Source organism: Rhineura floridana, chromosome 4 (assembly GCF_030035675.1).
Source record: "Rhineura floridana isolate rRhiFlo1 chromosome 4, rRhiFlo1.hap2, whole genome shotgun sequence".
Lineage (NCBI taxonomy): Eukaryota > Metazoa > Chordata > Lepidosauria > Squamata > Rhineuridae > Rhineura > Rhineura floridana.
In genome coordinates, this window is record NC_084483.1 from 141297544 (window position 1) to 141320542 (window position 22999).

At 41.0% G+C, this 22999-nt stretch overlaps 1 protein-coding gene across 1 annotated transcript in view; it reads right to left on the bottom strand.

Annotated features, from left to right (window-relative positions):
* Positions 1 to 22999, bottom strand: part of PLD5 (phospholipase D family member 5) — a 182077-nt gene that overhangs the window by 76527 nt on the left and 82551 nt on the right. The window contains exon 3 of the mRNA XM_061626400.1: positions 1222 to 1390. Within this exon, the coding sequence (XP_061482384.1) occupies positions 1222 to 1390 (169 nt within the window). The remainder of the gene's footprint in view (positions 1 to 1221; positions 1391 to 22999) is intronic.

The window sequence follows — 22999 nt, forward strand, 5'->3', positions numbered from 1 at the left end:
AAGGACATACAAGGTATTGTTTGAATTAGATAGTGGTAAACAAAATTTAGAAAGAATACTATCATAGCCAGATCAAGCAAGTGGCAAAGGTTAACAAGAGCATAAGCTGACTGGTTCATTTGGAGCTGAACGTTTAGTTCTTATTCCTAATATTGCCATCCTTCAACTGATTGCATGTTACCTGAATGGTACTGTTCTGCATCTGATGCATTACAGCTGAAAAAATAGAGCTGAAAACATACTCTATCCTGAATGACTGCTTCAGCGTTAAATACTAATAATAATTTGGCAACTTCATGTAAAACACAGAAATTAGACATGGAAAAGCTGTGAAGAGTTTTTTGTAAAGAGTTGGAGAATACAGTTTTATTCTTTAGAGGCAAGCTAAGTAAGTAAACTTTTTCACACTAAGGCATACCTGAATCAAACTCTTTGGATCTCAGTAAATGTGTTATAACTGTTGCCATCATTACACTAGGTGGTATGTAGTGGGGTGGATAGAAGGTAGATTGGGAACTACTCTGGATGATTTGCAGTAGATAGGCAAGGGTTTCTGATTCCCAATTATCTAATAACAGCAATAACTAAAATGCTTAAAAATAATGCGTAGGAGATGCAGTGAGGAAGGAGTTGATTTGTGTATAAAAAAGACTTGTGAGTTTGATTCTAGTACCGATAACCAGTTCCTGGGCTGAGCATATGCTCATAGGCATTCTGTTCCTTAATTCTTAGCGTAAGTCCATCTCTCTGAGCCACTAGTTTGGACCTAGTCTGGTTGGTGGGTCTCAGGATTCGATTAATAAAAAAAAGCAGATCCCACAAGCCTAAATTCTACCCAGCCCTGGTAAATAATATAGGCAAGAATGACTATGTTTACCTGTTAGAGGTACATGGCAGTGTATGCAGATTTTTTGCAAGAAAAAAATAAAATTACCATAAAAATTATGAAAACATTTATGTGACCATATTAGGAAGGTTCTCTCTAAAATCTGTTTTCCAGCATTCTCTCCATTTCAGCATTTAAGTTTTCATGTGATCTGAAATGTTATTCTTACTTAGGGAAAGAGGCTATTCTATATGCAATTGGTTCTTACAAAGGAAGTCACAGGTGGAGAACAAGCAAAATAGATGTTCTTATCAAAATTGTACCTCAAGAGTTCAGACAGAGGATGAACATTAATATGCAAATCAAGAGACATGAACGTTTAAAATAAAGCATACCTGGTATGCAGATGGATGACTGTGATTGAGGTCCCATTGGGAAGACACTATGTCAACAGACTTTTTAGCCATATTAAGTAAATTAATCCAGCCTTGGAAAAGAGACAAATGGGATGGTGCACTGTCTGAATAGTTTATGCCTTCAGGAATATTTTCCACAAGAGCAACCCTGAGAAGACACAAAGAATACAAGACAGTTTACAAAACTACTCAGCTGATTTGAAGTTCTCCTATTTCACAAGGGCACTGTTATCATAAGTCTATTTCTTAAATTCTCCCCCCCCCCATCCTTGGAAGCACTTTGTATTATTTTAAATGTATGAAGAACTTCATGCTCAAGTATTTGATATATTTTTCCATACATCAGTAATTTAATTTAATGTGTCAAGAGATATGGGGAACTTTATCTACACTAGTAAAAGAATTATTTTGTTCCCACAGCAAAGCCAGATGATTTTTAAAAAAGTTTTGATTTAGTAGTATCTATATGAACCTTGGAAACCTCTTGAAAAGGTTTCCTACAATTTGCTGACATTTTCCAACTACATATGGCCAAACATGTCAGAGGATGTAGAATTTGTTCCAAAAATTGCTCGTGATACTCTCCTCTCTGTCAGGGAGGAGGTGATTCGTTCAGCATACACGTTCACTGCTTAACTTTTCATAGCTATTGGTACCTAGAGTGCTCTTTTCCATAGCAATTCAAGAGAGGATGAGTGGTCTTTCCTCCTTTTCTTACTTTGAATGACAAAAAGAAGGAAACTCACATATCTATTAGCACTGTACCTCTAGTTCAAAAACAAAAAGGTGTCCAAACAACTAATTAAAAAGCATGTATTTCTAGATATGAAAACTGGCTGCCAGTTCGCCAGCTAACCAGGTTCAAGATTCTTGTGTTAATTCACAAAGCCCTAAACAACTTGGATCCAAAGTACCTGTCCTGACCCCTGCCCAAAATGTGAGGACAGTAAGGAAGTAAGGAAGAAATCTTTATTGAAGCAAAGTAATGGCACAAACTCAGCAGCAGGCAAAGAGTTATTGCAGTCCCAAAGCTCTTGCTAGGTGGTGGGATGTTGGAATTTGCTGGGCTAGGAGCAGGAGCCAAAGTTCAAGAGTCCATAATCAGGCCAAGAAGTTCAAGACTGCACAGGAGCTACAAAGTTGTTCCAAATTAATTCCCATGCCCACCCACCAAGCTTTTAAAGTTGAGGCAGGGCATACTCACTTGTGGGATTACCATGCCTTACAGGAATGTCAAGCTTGCAGCCGGGCACTATGTATAAATGGGGGGGGGGTCTGTTCCCCTCCTCAGAAGCACCACCTGAGCCTGGTAGACAAGGCTGTCCATGTCTCCCCTTCCAAATCCTGTTTATCCACCTCAAGCTGTGGGTTGGTGCCCTCCCCAGACCCTGACAACGCTCAGGACTCCTGCCTCTCCATCAACTGCTGCTGGATTCAGGGAAATGGGAGAACTTTCCTCTGCTAGCCTCCCTTCCCCAATCCTCTTCTTCTCCCTCCTCATTTTCCTTCACAGCCTGCCAACCCAAGTGTTCAAAAGAGGAAACTTACCCCAAATGAAGGGATTGAAAGAAAGGAAGCTGAAGGGCAAAGTCAAATGGGTCAAATCACTTCAAAATGTTTGGGAATTGTTTAAAAACACAATTTTAGAAACTCAACTGGAGTTTGTACTACAAATCAGGAAAGGTACTACCATGGGTAAGTGGATACCAATGTGGTTACCAAGCAGAGTCAAATACACTATTCCTGGCAAGAAGACTTCCTTCAAAAATGGAAGTTTTGTTCAAATGAGAACAAAAAGGAACACAAATATAGCAAAAGAAATACGAGCAGACAATAAGGGATACTAAAAAAGAATCGGAGGAGCACACTGCTAAAAACACAAAGATCAACAACAACAAAATTATCTAAATGTGTTAGTAGCAGGAGGCTTGCTGGGGAGGTTATGCTGCCTCTGCAGGGTTTAGAATTGTATACAGTAGGGCCCTGCTTTTTTGGGTTCTGCTAAAACAGCGGCGCCAGCGGGGCAATCAGCTGGAGCGTGGGGAGCTCGCATGCTCCAGCTGATCCCTGTCAGCTGGAGCATGGTGGCTGGAGCTCCCCACGCTCCAGCTAGTTGCCCCGCTGGCGCCGCTGTTTTAGCAGAACCCAAAAAAGCAGGGCTATAGCGCGCGAGCTCCCCACTCTAAGATCAGCTGTAGTGCGGAGAGCTCCAGCTACCACACTCCAGCTGACAGGGATCAGCTGGAGTGCGTGAGCTCCCCATGCTCCCTGTCAGCTGGAGTGTGGTAGCTGGAGCTCTCCGCGCTACAGCTGATCGTACAGTGGGGAGCTCACGCGCTATAGCTGAGTAGGGCCCCACTTTCCGGCAGTTTTTGCTTTTCAGTGGGGCCCTAGAATGGAACCTGCTGTATGAGTGGGGCCCTACTGTATAGGAAAACTCCCTCTCTGTGTTCATCAATGTATTTATTAGGCTAGATTTATGGTACTCTAGGGGCCTACCTCTGTGCTCCCTTAGCTAGAATGTAACTTCCTGTCAGGTGATATCATCCCCTTTTTTATTGGTCAGTCCTAACTAGTTTCCTGCAGTTAGTTTTTCCCTCCAAAACTTGCCTCAGTTTATTTCAGCCATTGGCAAAGCTGGCAGCAAGCCTTGTAATTCCAGAGGACAACACTTTTTTTACCTATCTTTCTGCCAGAACTCTCTCTCTCTCTCTCAAGCTGTCTCTGAAACCCCATCTTTCTCAAAGTACTATTCCCCCACTGAACCTACCTTCTCAACAATTCAACAGTCAACAATAGAATCTTCTACCATCAAACTTCACCACTATCATGACCATCCTCATTTCACTAACCCCAGAGACTGTAAGCCTTCTTGGAGATTCTGTATGCCATTTGTTTATTTGGTTTAACAAAATAGTTTCTGATTAAAGAAAGCGATTGAGTTGACTGTCTGAGAAAATGTTTCAGAACCACAGGCTCAGAACAGAGGCAGTTGGACCCTTGGATGATAAGGAAGTCAAAGGTGCTAAGAGGATAAGGAGATTGCAGAGAAGCTGAATTAATTATTTGCATCTGTCTTCACAGCAGAAGATCCTTGTGCCTGAACTAACTTTTGCAGGAAAGGAACTGAGGGAGATGGTGGTGACGTGAGATGAAGTTCTAGACTTAATAGATAAAATAAAATTTGTCAAATTGCCAGGTCCTGATGGCATTCACCTGTGAATTCACAAAGAACTCAAATGTGAAATTGTTGATCTTCTAACAAAAATATGTAATTTGTCCATACCTCCATACCTGAGGTCTGTAAAGTGGCCAATGTAATACCAATTTTTAAAAAGGGAGCCGGGGGGGGGTTCATGGAAATTACCAGCAGGTTAGCTTAACATCTGTTCTGGGAAATCTGGCGATAAGCTTTGTAAACGATAAAATAAAAAGCATACAGAAGAACAAGACTTGTTGAAGCAAAACCAGCATGTAAATCTGTCTCACCCTATTAAAGAGTTCTTTGAGAGTATCAATGAGCATACAGAGGTGATCCAGTTGACACAGTGAAGTTAGACTTTCAAAAATCATTCAACAAGATCTCTCACCAGGACTCTTGAGTAAGCTTAGCAGTCATGCAATAAGAGGAGAGATCCTACTGGGGATCAGGAAATGGCTAGGAAACATGAAGCAGAGAGAAGGAATAAAAGGACCGTTCTCCCATTGGCGGAATGTAGAAAATGGAGTTCCCCAAGGATCGGTATTTGGACCTCTGCTTTTCAACTTGTTCACAAACAATCTAGAGTTAGGGATGAGCAGTGAGATGGCCACATTTCCTGATGATACTAAATTGTTCAAGTTCATTAAAACAAAAAGGAATTGCAAAGAGCTTCAAAAGGATCTCTCCAAAGTGAGTGAACAGGCAGTAAAATAGCAAATGCAATTCAACATAAACAAATGAAAAGTGATGCATGTTGGGACAACCCCCCCCCCACATAATTTCACATATATATATGATCATGGGGTCTGAAATGGCCATGACTGACCAGGAATGAGACCTTGGGATTATCATGGATAGCTTGATGAAGATGTTGATCCAGTGTGCAACAGCAGTGGAAATGGCAAACTGTATGCTAGGGATAATCAAAAAAGATATTGAAAATAAAACTGCCAACACTCTAATGTAATACAAATCTATGGTGAAACTGCATCTGGAATACTGTGTACAGTTCTGGTTGCTTCACCTCAAAAATGATATTGTAGAGTTGGAAAAAGTTCAGAAAAGGGCAACCAAAACAGCCCTGTAGCTTAGGGGTGGCAAATGGAGGCACTGCCCCCCAAAGCTGTTCTTCGCATGGGCCCCCCAGATTTCTTTTGGGAAATTGTCTTTTCGATTTGTGACATGACAGACAATGACAGCCTCCATTTAAATAATGACAGCTTTTTTTAAGAACAAGAACAATTTAAGAATAGGGCCCTCTGAAAAATTCAGTGAATCACGCAGGGTAAGTGCACAACAAAAGCTTCATCTGGAAGAGCCCCCCAAGGTCTGCTCACTCAAAACTTTCCCTGACTAAGGGTGGATTTTACATGCTCACAATCACCGTTAATTACTTAAGTGATCTTGAAAATACAAACTGGCAGTATAGTAACATGACCCTTTTAAATATTAGAGCTTTATATTATCGACTAGAGTTAGACTCCACCTCTTGGACTTTTGTTTGCCTGATTTATATTTTCAGTTATGTTCCCTACCTTGCCAGCAAGAAAAGAGGCGCATTTGCTTATCTACTGTAATAAGTAAGAGTTTGTTTATTCTGTACTTATTATGATGAGTATTGCAGGATTAGGTGCTTGTTGCTAAAGGGTGAAATAAAGAAATAAAGTGATTTGAAAAAATATCTACCTTAAGTTACCCATTGGTGTTGTAAAGCATGAGCTATACTCACAATCATAGTCTTTTTTCTTCTTTTTCTTGAGTACTTGGCAAAGGATGAAAACACCCCTAGAGCAGTGGTTCCCAATCTTTTCCCCCTATGAACTGCTTGAAAATTGCTGAGGGTCTTCGTTGTAGCAAATGTAATGCTTTGTGCTAGATGCTATATGATTTTTAACTGTATTTTTACAGACATGCCACGGTCCACCTGAATGAAGCTTGTGGAAAACCAGTGGTCCATGAAACACTGTTTGGGAACCCCTGCCCTAGAAGAATAGAAACATTGCTGTGCACACTACAGTTAGCTGGCTGGCTGGCCACCTAGGGTGTATTTCAGGCTTATTTTCTGATTTTCCCAATATGTGCAGCTCAACATGACATCTTTTCAGAGATGACTCAAACACTTAGCAAATTTGTTTTTTCTTGTGTTTGAAAAAGAAAGGACAGCTAACCTTAATTTTGATTTTAAAAAATTACATTACTTTAAATCTAGGAAAAACTGAAAGCTGCAACTGTTCTGAAGTATGATTTTCAGGTGCTATGCATTTTTTCTCTCTGAAAAGATTATTATGAACCTACTATTCAGAAAACTTTTTTGCATGTTTATCAAGCATTTTTATAAGTTTATGAAAAGAAATCTATTATGAAGTAAGTATTTTAATTTTAAGGACTCAATCTCATTGACTTCAACAAGAATGTTATTCATATTGTTCTCAGCACCACTCTTTAAATGCTTAATTATGGTTGCATTGTACTGTGCTCTTACATCTGTTTTTTGTATTGGTGATGTTGTGATACAATATTAAAACTGATTTTTTGAGAAAACAAGCTCCATGTTAGTTTTTAACTTCTTAGTTACAGCATAAATTATTTTGTTTGTTTTATACCTTTTTGTATCCCCTTGTTCACTGTATCCTTAACATCCTTGTTTCTTATGAAACAAAAAATATGCCAGTCATTTAATTCCTCATGTTCATACTAAATGTTCTGTTAACTTGAACTTTACATAGCCCATTCTGTAAGTTGACACACTCTCTGTATGGAAGAAGAGTGAGGGGGAAACAGGGCTGTGGAGTCGGTACGGCAAACCTTCGACTCCGACTTCGACTCCTCTATTTTTCTACTGTCCGACTCCGACTCCTTCATAAATGGCAAATGTATGTGAACTAGTAATAACAAATTTACTGTAGTAAAATGGTAGCACAAGGCATTTCATCACCACCACATCAATCCAGAGCTTGGAAAAGTTACATTTTTAAACTACAACTCCCATCAGCCCCAGCCAGCATGGCCACTGGATTGGGCTTGTGGGAGTTGTAGTTCAAAAAAGTAACGTTTCCAAGCTCTGTGTGAATCATCAGGCTAGATTGATAGAAAATAAAATATATTTATTTGATTAAAATTTCTGAACAAGAAAACTTTCCTAAATTCCTATGAAAGTTTTTATTTTGAAGTCAGAGTTGGTACATTTCTACCGACTCCGACTCCACCCAAAATTGTTTCCGGCTCCGACTCCACAACTCTAAATCCACAGCCCTGGAGGGAAGGTCACTGCCTTTCCCCTGGCATGGCCCCCACATCCTCTCCATTGGGGGGGGATTGGCTGGAGCTATGCACTCCTCCAAAAATGCCCCACTTAGAAATGTGGCTGCCCCAACTAACAAGGAAGGCTGGCTACAGGACTGAACCAAAACGATCAAGGGGATGGAGCAACTCATTTATGAGGAAAGGTTGCAGCATTTGGGGCTTTTTAGTTTAGAGAAAAGGTGAATAAGAGACATGATAGAGTGCATAAAATTATGTATGGCGTAGAGAAAGTGGACAGAGAAAAGCTTTTCTCCCTCTCTCATAACACTAGAATTCATAGACGGAAGATTCAGGACAGAAAAAAGAAAGTACGTCACAGAGTACATAGTTAAACTATGGAATTCATTCCCACAGGAAGCAGTGATGGCCACCAATTTGGATGGCTTTAAAAGAGGATTAGACCATGGAGAATAAGGCTATCAATAGCTATTAGCCATGATGGCAATGCTCAGCCTCCATGGTTGGAGGTGGTATGCTTCTGAATACCAGTTGCTGGAAAATGCAGGAGGGGAGAGTGCTCTTGCATTCTTGTCCTGCTTGTGGGCTTCCCATAGGAATCTGGATGGCCACTGTGACAACAGGATGGTGGACTAGATGGGCCACTGGCCTGATCCAGCAGGCTTCTTTTATGTTTTTATGTTCTTAAGCCTGGGCTGATGGCGCCTTGGGGCTCATCATGATAGTACCTTAGGAACCATCCAATTCCTTATGCTCCGCCTTGATCTCTGATGTTCTCTGATGGGGCACTTCTTGTGGTTCCCCACACCCCTGAGCTATGATCAGTGTGGCAGGAATAAGTAACTGCCCGTCAGTAGAGGTTTAGCAGGAATAAGTTTGGGACCAGGTTGTCTGAAGGACTACCTAAACCGTTATGAACCTGCCAAGGTTGGAAGATCACTCTCAGACATCTTGCTCTCTAGACCATCAATAAGAAATGTTAGGCTGATACATACCAGAGATTCAGTGGTAGCTCTGTATTCATGGAATGCCCTCTCCCAGGAAGTGTGAACGTACTCACAGGTAACTTTTAAAAGGACTCAAGATGTTTTTATTTCAATCTGCTTTTATTAGTTATTGTAACTAAATTGTCATTTTAAGTTGCGTAATGTGGATTTTAATTTGGTTTTTACAATTGCTTTGTACTCCAACTTGTAAGAACAATTCTTCTGAAAATAAGTTTCTAAATCTTTTAGTAAAACGAAATGAGGCACATCTAGTGACTCCAGATTTGGCGATTAGGAAGACAGAGAAGGACCAGCAAAGCACTCTATTCATCTGACCAGCCGCCTTTAAGGTATATTGTCTATACTTGTAACAGCTTTAATCAAAATGAAATTGATTGTTGCAGTTTCCTCAGAATTATTTATAGAAAAAGCATGCTTGCTAGACATCTGTTTATGCATTTTAAAGGCTGTGTTTGAAAAACAACAATAGTATGTTGCCTTGAGGCCAGCTATAAATATTTTAAGTAAATATTATAACTAGCTCAGAGGCTTGTTGCGATGATAAATGAGGTAAGAAAATACTGTGTGACTGAAGAGTTATTCAAATAATTAATAAATTTTCAATAAGGTTGCTTTTGTTTTAAAATGAAGTGAACTTAGGAAGTACAACACACAAAGACAATGAAGGAATCAAGAAATGGAACTGAATAATTTCCCAAATATGAGGTCAAGATGTTATACACCCACAAGCATAGCTGTATGTTATATTCAGTCTTCTCCCAAAAAAGGGCCTATGACCCTCCTGGGAAACATAAAGTAGAAGGGGCAGGATTGGACCTTGAGATTGATAGACAAATGGTCAAGGAATACCTAATCACTTTGAACGAGTTCAAATCTCCAGGGCCCGATAAACTGCATCCTAGAGTATTGAAGGAACTGGCTGAAGAACTCTCAGAACCGCTCTCTATTATCTTTGCGAAATCATGGAGGACCAGTGAAGTGCCGGATGATTGGAGGAGAGCTAATGTTGTCCCTATCTTCAAAAGGGACAAGAAGGAGGAACCGGGGAACTACAGACCAGTCAGCCTAACAGCAATCCCTGGAAAAATTCTGGAGCAGATTATAAAGCAGTCAATCTGTAAGCACCTTGAAAGCAATGCAGTGATTACTAGGAGCCAACATGGATATATGAAGAACAAATCCTGCCAAACTAATCTCATCTCATTTTTTGATCAGGTAACCTCCCTTGTAGACTGGGAATGCAGTGGACATAATATATCTCGACTTCAGCAAAGCTTTTGACAAAGTGCCCCATGATATTCTGATTAGCACGCTAGCTAAATGTGGGCTGGATGGAACAACTATTAGATGGATCCACAGTTGGCTCCAGAATCATACTCAAAGAGTGCTTATATCAATGGTTCCTTCTCAAACTGGGCAGAAGTAACGAGTGGGGTACCACAGGGCACGGTCCTGGGCCCAGTGCTCTTCAACATTTTTATTAATGACTTGGATGAGGACGTACAAAGCATGCTTATCAAATTTGCAGATGATACAAAATTGGGGGGGCATAGCTAATACCGTGGAAGGCAGAAACAAAATTCAAAGGGACCTTGATAGGCTGGAGCATTGGGCTGAAAACAACAGAATGAAATTCAACAGGGATAAATGCAAAGTTCTACACTTAGGAAAAAGAAACCAAATGCACAGTTATAAGATGGGAGATACTTGGCTCAGCAGTACGACATGTCAGAAGGATCTTGGAATTGTCGTTGATCACAAGCTGAATATGAGCCAACAGTGTGATGTGGCTGCAAAAAAGGCAAATGCTATATTAGGCTGCATTAACAGAAGTATAGTTTCCAAATCACGTGAAGTACTAGTTCCCCTCTATTCAGCACTGGTTAGGCCTCACCTTGAATACTGCATCCAGTTCTGGTCTCCACACTTCAAGGAGGATGCAGACAAACTGGAACGGGTTCAGAGGAGGGCAACAAAGATGATCAGAGCCATATGAGGAGAGACTGAAAGAACTGGGCATGTTTAGCCTGGAGAAGACTGAGGGGAGATATGATAGCACTCTTCAAGTACATGAAAGGCTGTCACATAGAGGAGGGCCGGGATCTCTTCTCGATCGTCCCAGAGTGCAGGACATGGAATAATGGGCTGAAGTTGCAGGAAGCCAGATTTCGACTGGACATCAGGAAAAACTTCCTAAGTGTTAGAGCCATACGACAATGGAACCAATTACCTAGAGAGTTAGTGGGGCCTCCGACACTGGAGGCATTCAAGAGGCAGCTGGACAGCCATCTGTTGGGAATGCTTTGATTTGGATTTCTGCATTGAGCAGGGGGTTGGACTCGATGGCCTTGTAGGCCCCTTCCAACTCTACTATTCTATGATTCACTAATAGGCAAAAAAACCTTGCAGTTTAAGAATGTACCTATAGCCAACAAATATTTCTATCAAACTTTTTTGCCTGTTAGTGAATAACAGATATGAGTGCACAATTGGTGCTCAGTTCCCATTTTCACTATGATTCTGGGTTCTGATCTAGGAGACCACATTCAAATTCTAGCTCATCTATTATTATTATTATCAAATTTATATCCCACCCTTTCTTTTAGAAGGAACCCAGGGTGGCAAACAAAACACTAAAAGCACTCTAAAACATCTTAAAAACAGACTTTGAAATATATTAAAACAAAACATCTTTTAAAAAGTTTTAAAAACATCTTAAAATGCAATTCCAACACAGATTGGGATAATGTCTCTACTTAAAATGTTTGTTGAAAGAGGAACACACTTTGCAATCACATTTACCTGGGAGGAAGTCCCATTGAACCCAATGGAGCTTACTTCTGAGTAAACCTGTATTGGATTGCAGCCTGAATCCAGCATGTTTACTCAGAAGTAAGATCCATTGGGTTCAATGGGACTTACTCCCAGGTAAATGTGTATTGGATTGCAGCCTAAGTAGAGCAGAGCTTGGAAGTAACTCGTTATTTTTAACGAGTTACTTGTAATTAGTTACAATTTTAAATAACGAGTGGGTAATTCCATTACATTTGGCAAATAACGGAACAACTAGTAATTTCCCTACTTTTCAGCTGCAACTTTAACGTTTGCACATTAGGTTGGATGTTACTTGGGGGCGGGAACAAGGGGAAGTCAGCTCCTGGCTGTGATTGGTTAACACAAGACATGTGCCTCACACTGATTGGACCTCTGCGCAGACTGTCTCTTCCCTCATGATCTGTGTTAGGAGGCACGAGGGAAGAGGTGAATAGGCAGGGCCTGCTAGCATCTGAGAGGAAAAAATGGACACCGGAGGAAAAAGCCAGGACAAGGACAACGGAGGAGAAGGCAGCAGCAGAATGGTGAAGAGCTGTGGAGGTGAGTGACGATGATTTGTGTGTGTGTGTGTGTGTGTGTGTGTGCCCCCCACGGCCCCTTCCACCCCCCCTGCAGCATTTTTGCCCCCCGCGGCCCGTTCTGCCCCCCCACTGCCTCTCCTTGCCTAGGTATGCATGGGAACAAGGGGGAGAGTTCAAAAAGGGGGGGAAGGAAGAGAAGTAGGCCAGAGTTTGGAAAATTACTTTTTTGAACTACAACTCCCATCAGCCCTAGGCAACATGGCCACTGGATTAGGCTGATGGGAGTTGTAGTTCAAAAAAGTAACTTTTCCAAGCTCTGGCCTACTCCTCTTCCTTCCCCCCCTTTTTGAACTCTCCCCCTTGTTCCCATGTATTCCTGTGTGCTGTATTTATCCAGACAGAGCACTCCTGCCTTTTAAAATGCCGGCTAGCTTTTTATTGTATATTTATTTGAACTCCATCTTTCTTTTTATTTGTATTTTTGTCCTGTTTAATCACAAGACTGAATTGTATGTGGGACAAAAACTGTCTAAGTAATAATAATAATAATAATAATAAATAATTAGGCGTATAATAAATGGCTTAAGGTTGATTTTTTTGTTCTTGGCAGAGATGAGGTGAGAAGTAGGGTCCTTGCAGCTCCTCCTCTCAGTCCCCCAGCTCTCAAACTCATGTTCTGTGAGAAGGAGAGAGATTCCCAGTCCCAGAGAGAGATAGACTGTTGACAATCTCTGCTAATGTCTATACAAATGTACATAACATGCATCACCTGAACTCACATGATCTAGAGTTACCTTAGATCTTGCAAGATTTGCAAATGAGAAGCAATAGGGTTTTATATTAGTTCCGATTGTCTATTGGGCTATCATAGGTTATATTTTTTTTTCATTTTCTATGGCAAAAACTCCAACTTCAGTGGAATTTATGTGATGTGTTCTAATCATTTGAATTTGGCAAATGAATGCTTTATTCTTTCATCAGAACTTTAGCAGTAGTACTAAAATATTAATAAAAAAGAAAAGGGAAAGAAAAAATACTTTACATACATTTATTATTTATTTATTTATTTTATTACATTTTTAGACCGCCCTATAGCAATAAGCTCTCAGGGCGGTGTACAGCATAATAAAACAGGTTAAAATACAAGTGGATACAATACACAATAAAACATAATTAAAAATTTTCAATTTTAAATTCAAATTTTTAAATTTTTAAAATGCCTGGGCGAAGAGGTAGGTCTTTACCTGGCGCCGAAAAGATAACAAAGAAGGCGCCAGGCGTATCTCATCAGGGAGGGCGTTTCATAGTTCGGGGGCCACCAATGAGAAGGCCCTAGCTCTAGTTATCGTTCTCCGTGCCTCCCTATGCGTTGGGACACGGAGAAGGGCCTTCGACGTCGAGCGCAGCGACCGGGTAGGTACATAGCGGGAGAGGCGTTCTGCCAGGTATTGCGGTCCGAAGCCGTTAAGGGCTTTATAGGTAAGAACCAACACTCTGAATCTGGCCCAGAAACATATTGGTAGCCAGTGCAGCTGGGCCAGGACAGGTGTTATATGATCAATATTTTTGTCCCAGTAAGAACTCTGGCCGCAGCATTCTGCACCAGCTGAAGTTTCCGAACCGTCTTCAGAGGTAACCCTACGTAGAGTGCATTACAGTAGTCCAATCTAGAGGTTACCAGAGCATGGATAACTGTGGCAAGGTTCTCCTTATCCAGATAGGGTCGTAGTTGGGCTACCAGCCGAAGCTGGTAGAACGCATTCCGTGCCACCGAGGCTACTTGAGCCTCCAGTGACAGGAGCGGATCTAATAAGACCCCCAAACTACGGACCTGCTCCTTTAGGGGGAGTGTAACCCCATCTAGGGCAGGTCGGACATCAACCATCTGGGCAGAGAGCCCCCCCACCAACAGCATCTCAGTCTTGTCAGGATTGAGTCTCAGTTTATTAGCTCTCATCCAGTCCATTATCGCGGCCAGGCAGTGGTTTAGTACATTAACAGCCTCACCTGAAGAAGATGAAAAGGAGAAGTAGAGCTGCGTATCATCAGCATATTGCTGGAAACGCACTCCAAATCTCCTAGTGACATCTCCTAATACATCTCCTAATACATCATTCAGCTGTATTGCTAATTATAGATATAGATATAAAAGATAAATGGCATTTTGTCAAAAGTATTTTTGTCTACATTTTATACCTCATCCTTGGTTTTCCAAGCTTGGCATGGAATGCTTCTCATACAGAATTAATTTGAAATGCTGCATATTTATTATCATAATCATCATATTCAAAATAAAAAATATATGTACTGCCTTCAAGTTGATTCCAACTTATGGTGACCCTATGAATAGGGTTTTCATGAGGCTGAGAGGCAGCGACTGGCCCAAGGTCACCCAGTGAGCTTCATGGCTATGTGGGGATTTGAACCCTAGTCTCATTTTGTTCTCACAACAACCCTGTGAGATAGTAGGTTAGACTGGGCCAGGCAGGGTTATTCAGTGAGCAAAAATGATGCAAATAGGATCTCTTTTAATTGTGCTATTGACCTACATACTTTCACTCTGACTGGGGGAGCTTGCAGCATGGGGAAGAGATGGGGGCACATCACAGCTGAAGTTCACCCATATAGGAGCATTATCTCTTGTTTATTACAGAGACGCCTGTTGCAGGTTTTGCTGCTGAGAGCAGCAGTCAGTTAGTGCGGCCACTTGAGTCACAGCTTGTTGATCCTGAGGAGGCAAAACTAGAAAGTGAGGTTCAGAAAGGAGGCCCTGTGCATGAGGAGGAGGAGGGCATGAAGCAGTGCCAGTTGCCCACAGCCACATCTGCAGAACAGCAAGTACCATGGTTTGGCTTTGAGAAAGCTTGTACATTTGTGAGCCAGAGTGGGAAAAATGTTGTTGTACGATGCAATTACTGCCGTCCAAGGATCAAAAATCTGAGATCAGCTGTTTCCTCCTCATCCAATGTGAAGAAACATTTTGAGGTAAGCCTTTGTCATGCTGGTCCTCAAAGAGTGTCTATTGTCTATTTATGTTTAAATTGTGAAGTTCCTCTTCCATTTTTTCTTGGATTCATGCTTTGTTCTTCTTCCTCAGAGGGCACACCCTGAGAAGCTGAGAGCAATTGAAGAAGCAATAAAGGCAAGGAGACGTGGCCTTCCTGAACCAATGCATGACACCCCTCCTCCCAAAATGCTGAAGCAGCAGCAGACAACCCTTGAGAGGTGGGGATCTGGCAGGGAGCCTGTCACCCAGAGCAATCTCGACAGGAGAATCATTGATTTCATTGTAGAGGAGACATTACCACTTCAGACTGTGGACAAACCATCATTCATTAATCTGGTTCGCATTGGACTCCCCAAAGATCTCACCATCATATGTGCCAAGACTCTGAGAGACAGAATTGAGAAGAGAGCATGCCACATGAGAGAAACTCTTGCAAACCGAATGGGTGCTGTGGCATATATAGCAACCACTGCAGATTGTTGGACCAATGGCAAGAAGAGTTACTTTGGGGTAACAGCCCACTGGATCAACCCAACTACCCTGAAATGTGAGGTCAGGGCCTGGGCTTGTAAGCGTCTGAAGGGGCGCCATACATACGATGTCCTTTCAAAAGTACTGCATGATGTACATGTGCAGTACAGGATCCACAACAAAGTTATGTGCACTACTACAGACAATGGCTCCAACTTTGTGAAAGCGTTCAGAGTTTTCATGGCCAAAGAACCAGTGGAAGCTGCAGGCACCAGTGACGATGATGGTGATAACCAGGAGGAGGAGGCGGCTGAGGTGGAGTTTGTGCCTATCTGTGAGATCCTGGACACAGGACCGGAGGCAGAGGAAGAAGCTACAGACTCAGGAGAGGATTTTGTTTTACCACCACACCAGAGATGTGCTAGCCACACCCTCAACCTTGTGGCAACACAAGACATAGAGGCCATGCTTTCTGACTCCTCCAAAAGTAGTCTTCTTGGTCCTTTCAAGAAACAGTTTCGTTCCTTGATGGGAAAGTGCAGCAAGTTGTGGTCCAAGCAGAACCAGTCAGCCCAGATTGCTGAGTATATCCGTGTGCAATGTGGTGTGTATCTGAAGGTACCAAATAAGACCAGGTGGAATTCCACCTTTGATGCGTTGAAGCAACTACATGAGCTCCTGTCAACTGTGCCACTAAAAATGCATGCCATAATGGACCGCTGCTCCTTGTCCAGGATCACAGCTGCTGAGATTGAAGTGGTACAGGAATACACAGAGATTATGGAGCCACTAGCCCAGTCCCTAGATATCCTGCAACGGGAGAACGGCATGTTCATGGGGTATTTGCTACCAACGCTCTGCAATCTGGACCGCAAGTTAGAAGGACTGGAAAACAAACCTGAGAGGTACACATACTGTTTTCAGCTGCTGAGAGGTGTGCGCGAAGCCCTAAGAAAGCGGTTTGCAGCTATCTGGGAGGACAAGAGGCTTCTTCTGGCAGCCTGCCTACACCCTCGCTTCAAACTAGATTGGCTGGAATTGTGTCAGGCCACCACCCATACCAACAAGTAAGAACATTAGGGAAGCCCTTTGGGTGGATTACTCCAAGGGAAATGTTGTCTCAAGGGAGGCATCAGAGGGCTTAAGGTGGTAGGCAGGGGCTGGGCCTTTTCTTCCTGGGGCTCCTCATCACAACCTTGGGTTGCTGCAGGTAATCCTTAAGGGTCTGCTGTGCTGCCCCATGAGTGTGGTGACTTGGTCACCTTCCTACCTTCCATCTCATCATCCACAGGCTCAGGCTGGACCCTGAACCAGGGGACATGACAAGCATCAGGAAATGAAGAGCAGATGATGGTTTCCTAACATATATGTGTTAACATATCCTCTCTCTTTCTTAGATACACAGTGGAAGCCTTGTTGAAAGCTGAAATAAAGATGGGTGTACTTAATGAGGACAATCATCAGTCTTCAGATAAAGACCAGGAAGGAGATGACTTAGCAGATGACTTCTTTAACTTTCTGCCCCAGGGCAAGAAGTCAGCAGTGGACACTGCTGAGGAGGAACTGGTGAGGTACCTGAGGTCTCCCAGCAGGGAAGTGTCATCACTCCATGGCTTTCCATGTGTGCTGCGGTGTTTTTTGCAGCACAACACAGGCATGCCTTCAAGCGCTGCAGTAGAACGCATGTTCAGTACTGGTGGCAACGTAATGACTGTAAAAAGACATTCCTTGTCTGACATGCTCTTTGAGCATCTTGTTCTTTTGAGACATAACAGAAACATATTATAAAAGCATTTCAAGTGTAAAATTTGATTTCAAGAGTTAGGGTATCTTCATTGCTTGGGGGGATGTGAGATTCTGTTATGCCATTATGTTAATCTTATGGATAAATTTTTTTATTCTACTACCCCCTGTGTGTGTGTGTTTATTTTTAATATTGTTTTAGGCTTCTTAGATGTGCAACAGCCAAGGCCAGCACCTTGTAGGAGTTTTTTAAAAAAAGTAACTGAAATGTAATTGTAGTGATTACTTTTGAGAAAAAGTAAAGTAATCAGTTACTTTCAGAGCAATTGTAATTGTAACGGTAATTACTACTTTTTTGGGCCAAGTAATTGTAACTGTAATTTATTACTTTTTAAAAGTAATCTTCCAAGCTCTGAAGTAGAGTCATCATTACCTTTCTGTTAAAAAACAGAATTAAAATGGATTGTCTCATAAGCACACATTCAAAAACAAACACTGGAATTATAAATAATTTCACATGTAAAAACAGTGATACTAGTAAAAATGATACTTCCAGCTTCTTCTGCAATGATGAACCTGTAAATTATACTAATTTTTCTCTCATGTCACTACAGATTGCTAGGTTTTGCATGAAGTTTACAACCAGAAAAGACTCATAGGTACAGATCAGTTTCATCAGCCATGTCACTTTAACTAGTCTTAACAAAAGACTGTGGTAAAAAAAATAGGCTGTTTTGCTTGAAAAGTGGGCAAAATGCAGAAATGGTAGGAAGAAGCCATTTAATACATAACTTATTCCATTTTTCCATTATATGTTATCTACTTAAACCCACAGAACATTCTTGCGACATAAATAGACAAGAATGATCATCCCTACATAATAGATTGGGAAACAGAACAGAAAGGTTGAGAAAGGGACAGTACATGTCCTAGAATTTGCACGTCTGTTCCAGGATAAAAATAGAGAGTAAGTTTATCTCCACAAACCTTATTGAAAGAATAATGAAGCAACGGAACTAGGCCTCCATATGAATAATATTCGGCCTCTATAAGTACACTCATGATTACTTATAATGTGGTATTTCCACCACTCCCATTAGATGTAGGTAAAAGAAAATGGAGTTTATGCATAAATAAATTCTGTGGCCCTGAAATGATTCACTAATAGGCAAAAAACCTTGTGGTTTAAGAATGTACCTATAGCCCACAGATATTTCTACCAAACTTTAAAAAGCAGGGAAATTGGGCAGCTATAGTGAATGTACCAGGGGAGCAGGAGACTTGAACTCCTCTCTGATATATTGTACTGCCCTACAAAGTTGTCAAAATGCAAACACAATTTGGGTTGGTTTTTCACAGTCCAATCCACTTGCTGTGTAGCTTGGAAGAATTTGGAAGAATGTGCCTCTGAGCATATGGTGAGTGGTGGCAACACCTGCCATCTCCAAAGATGGAAAATTATATTTTTGTATGTTTGTTGGTGTTCTTACTTTGCTTCTTTCCTGTGTTACTAATGTTTCTACAGAGAATCTAGACTAGAAAATTTTATTTCCCTCATTATTCATCCTAGAAATCTGTGTCAAATTTATTTTTATTAATTTCAAAGCCTTTTATTGGTCAATGTCATATGATGGTGAAGATAGCCTTTTGTGTTTCAAACTGGAGGTTATGGTCTATTTCTATTTTGGGTGCATTAACAGTTGGACCTGAAACTGCAGTTTAATGTAAAATCAGACTGATTCCAATATGCTGCTACTTTAGCAATGACTCTAGTTGTTGGAAAAAAGAGGATGCATGTTTTCAGCCTGCTATGTTTAAACCACTTTATTTAAGGCAAGGTGTTCATGGTCAATTAAAAACATAGAGCACACCTAGAATTTTGCTAGAATATATTTCACCTCCCACTGTTTTATCTTGTGCAAATTGAGACACTTCTGAGGTCCACTGGAGACTATTTTACAGAAGTCAGTGCCATTATTCCACAATTATGTTTGAAGTTTTTTTAGTATAAATTTTGCAAAGTGTTGCTGTACTTCACATATTCATAGAAACAAAAGCAAAAGAAAATGATTTCCTATAGAAAACTTCACTAAAATTGCAAAGTAAATCAGACATATTTAAAGTGACCGTCTGAACTATATCAACTGTCTTAATAATGTTGCTTCCTCCCGGCTAAAACAAGATCAGCACAGGACATATCTTCTTTCTATTATTTGGGCTGATTACAGGTGTTGCCACCACTCACTATGATTTACTTTTGAGTAGACATGGTTAGGATTGTGCTGTAAATTCATGGGACTTTTGAGTAAACATAACAAAGAATTGTGTTTGTGTTGTAAATCTTTCCTCCTCCAATCCTATTTTTAAAGCAATTAGGCAGTGTATAACTAGGTATCACAGTTTTTATTATGTAGGAAACTAATACTGATTTTTAAAAAAATGTTCTGCAATGACCAACTGGTTTGACAAACTATTATATGGGGTGTATTTTTACAAGTGTGTGTGTGTGTGTGTGTGTGTGTGTGTATAGTCTTTCCAACAATGCTGTGAGGTAGGGTTGGTGATTGGAAACCAAGACAGCTCACAATAAGAAATAAATCCCTTTAAAAACCAATAATCATAAAACAAGTATAAACAGTTGCAAAACAGCTTAAAGTGGCATGAGTCTGAATTTTGGGTTGGGTGAATGAAGTTTATTTATTTTTATTTATTATTTGATTTATATCCTGCCCTTCCTCTCAGTAGGAGCCCAGGGTGGCAAACAAAAGCACTAAAAACACTTTAAAAATAATAAACACCAGACTTTAAAATATATTAAAACAAAACATCTTTAAAAACATTTTTTAAAGCTGTGACTCCAAATTTTATTTATGTATTTTATTTACAACAGTTACATATTGCTTTATTGTAAAAAATCTCAAAGCAGTTTACAGAAAGAATTAAAACAATAAAATTATTGGCAAAAACAGTTAAAGACATATTGAAAAACATTCAAATTAATAAAACCAACAATGAGTTAAAAACAGATTTAAAAACACAATAGCTTCTACATGTGTGGATAGGCTTGCCTAAACAAAAATGAGTTTAGCAGGTGCTGAAAAGAGGCGTCTGCCTAATGTCAATAGGCAAGGAGTTCCAAAGAGTAGGTGCTGCCACTTCGTTGTTGTTGTGTTCCACCAAGTCAATTTTGACTTATGGCGACCCTATGAATCAGTGACCTCCAATAGCATCTGTCATGAACCACCCTGCTCAGATCTTGTAAGTTCAGGTCTGTGGCTTCCTTTATGGAATCTATCCATCTCTTGTTTGGTCTTCTTTTTCTACTCCCTTCTCTTTTTCTGTATTGTCTTTTCTAGTGAATCATGTCTTCTCATTATGTGTCCAAAGTATGATATGCGTTCAAAGTCAGAGGAAGGCAATGGTAAACCACCTCTGAATACCTCTTACCACAAAAACCCTATGAACAGAGTATCCAAAATGCTGCCACTTTACAGGACTGATTTCTTACAAGAGCAGAACAAGTACTATGTGGCACCCATAACATGGAAAGCACCGCTTGAACTCGGCCTGGTAGCAAATCAGCAACCAATGCAGATTTCAGAGCAAGGGTATTATGTGCTGATAGGATCTCACTCATGTCAGCAATCATGCCGCAGCATTCTGCATTAACTGACTGGCTGCCAGGATTTTTTTTAGTTTTGGTTTTCGGTTATGAATCCTGACTGGTTGTAGGATGCTAAGTTATCTGCTTTACTCATAGAAATCTTCTTGTGGTTGGTATGGTATTGCATTTAAGAACGCATTACTGTCTTTTGTTTTTCATTTTGTTTGCATTTCATTTACCTTTAACCTCACTCCCTTACATCCATAGAAGCAACAGCAGTGATTGCATGTGCTCAGCTCAACCCCCTAAAACCCATTGAAGATGCACCTTGTTGGTTGCATGTCCAATAGCGGTAAAAGAGAATCCACATATTTGAAAGTGTGGCTGCACTTGTTCCCAAGCTGCTGCCTGTGAAGGTAGACCAAACCATGTGTGTTTTCTCTCTGTCAGTTATTACTCACTGGAATTGGATTGGCTGTCAGAGTTTATAGCAGCCCACAGGGTAGACAGAAAGGGTAGAGAATCTTCTTACTCTTATTCATCTCTCAGACCTCTTTCTGAAGTGAAGGGTCAAATCTGTAAAGACGTTTGGAGCAGCCACATTAAAAGATAAGGGCAGGGCATTCCAGGAAGAGGGTTGCCAACCCTGCTTGGATTTGGATGTCTTTGCAGAGGATCCCTAGTCAAGCTTTACCAACAGCACAATCCAAACTATATCTACTCAGAAGTAAGTCCTGTTGAGTTCTATGGGGCTTAGTCCCTAAGTAAGTGTGTTTAGAATTGCAACCTTCAGGGGTATCCATCTTTACTTCTGAATAATCCCATTTAACATCTCCATAACACTAGGCTCCTTTCTTCCTACAGTGGCCTTCTGGTGACTGGCCTGGCCTGAAGGCACTTAAACCCTTCTTGCCGAAAGCAAGTAGGCTAGATTAAATGTTCCCTACCTTTAGCTAAAATGTCTAGCTTAATTTCCAATCAGATATTTTTTAATTGTATGCTCCAAGCAACTGTGATTGATGCTTAATGTATCATGCTTAATGACATCACTCAGGCCCACCCCTGGGACATCACTCGGGGCCGCCCCTGGGACATCACTCAGGGCCGCCCCTGGGACATCACTCGGGGCCGCCCCTGAAATCTCAGGTTTTGGGATGCTTCTGACGTGGCAACCCTAATATGAACATGGTTCCCGTGTAAGTTTTCTGTGCTTATTGTATGACTCCCATCTAGTCACATGTTGCTGGTGAATTTGGTAGATCTGGCTTGCTGCGAAATTGTCGTTCCATTCTGGATAGAATTTTGTTTGTTAAAGTGTGAAATTGGATACTTATTGGGACACAGTATTAAGAAATATTTATATAAATTATGACTATCAAATATGTTTCAGAGATCCTCCGTGGCGCAGAGTGGTAAGCGGCAGTAATGCAGCCAAAGCTCTGCTCACGGCTGGAGTTTGATTCCAACGGAAGGAGGAAGTCGAATCTCCAGTAAAAGGGGTCGAGGTCCACTCAGCCTTCCATCCATCCGTGGTCGGTAAAATGAGTACCTGGCACATGCTGGGGGGTAAAGAAAGGCCGGGGAAGGAACTGGCAATCCCACCCCATATATACGGTTTGCCTAGTAAACGTCGCAAGACGTCACCCTAAGAGTCGGAAACGACTCACACTAAAAGTGCGGGGGCACCTTTACCTTTACCTTTTATCAAATATGTTTATTATTTACACAACCTGTAAAGATATTTATAGTGCAATCCTATGTTTGTTCACTGAAAAGCACGTCCCAGTGTATTCATATTATAGTGTGGAACAGGTATCAGTACATGGTTTCTATGGAAGTCTTGTGGCTTATTGCATCAATCCTATCTAGTCATGTGTGAGTAGTGAATTTGGTAGGCTTAGCTTGTTCGGAAGTTGCTGCTCTGGGCCATTCTGTTCCAGATGGCATTTGGTTGTTAAAGCATTAATGCAGTATAATGTCAGAAGGGTTTTGTTTCTTAAATATTGTTCTCAAGTGTCTCTAATACATCCCATTGTTTTTGGCATCAATTTCTCTTGTAAAGGCTCCATTCTGACCTATTCTGGCTTTTACATTGTCCCATTCAAT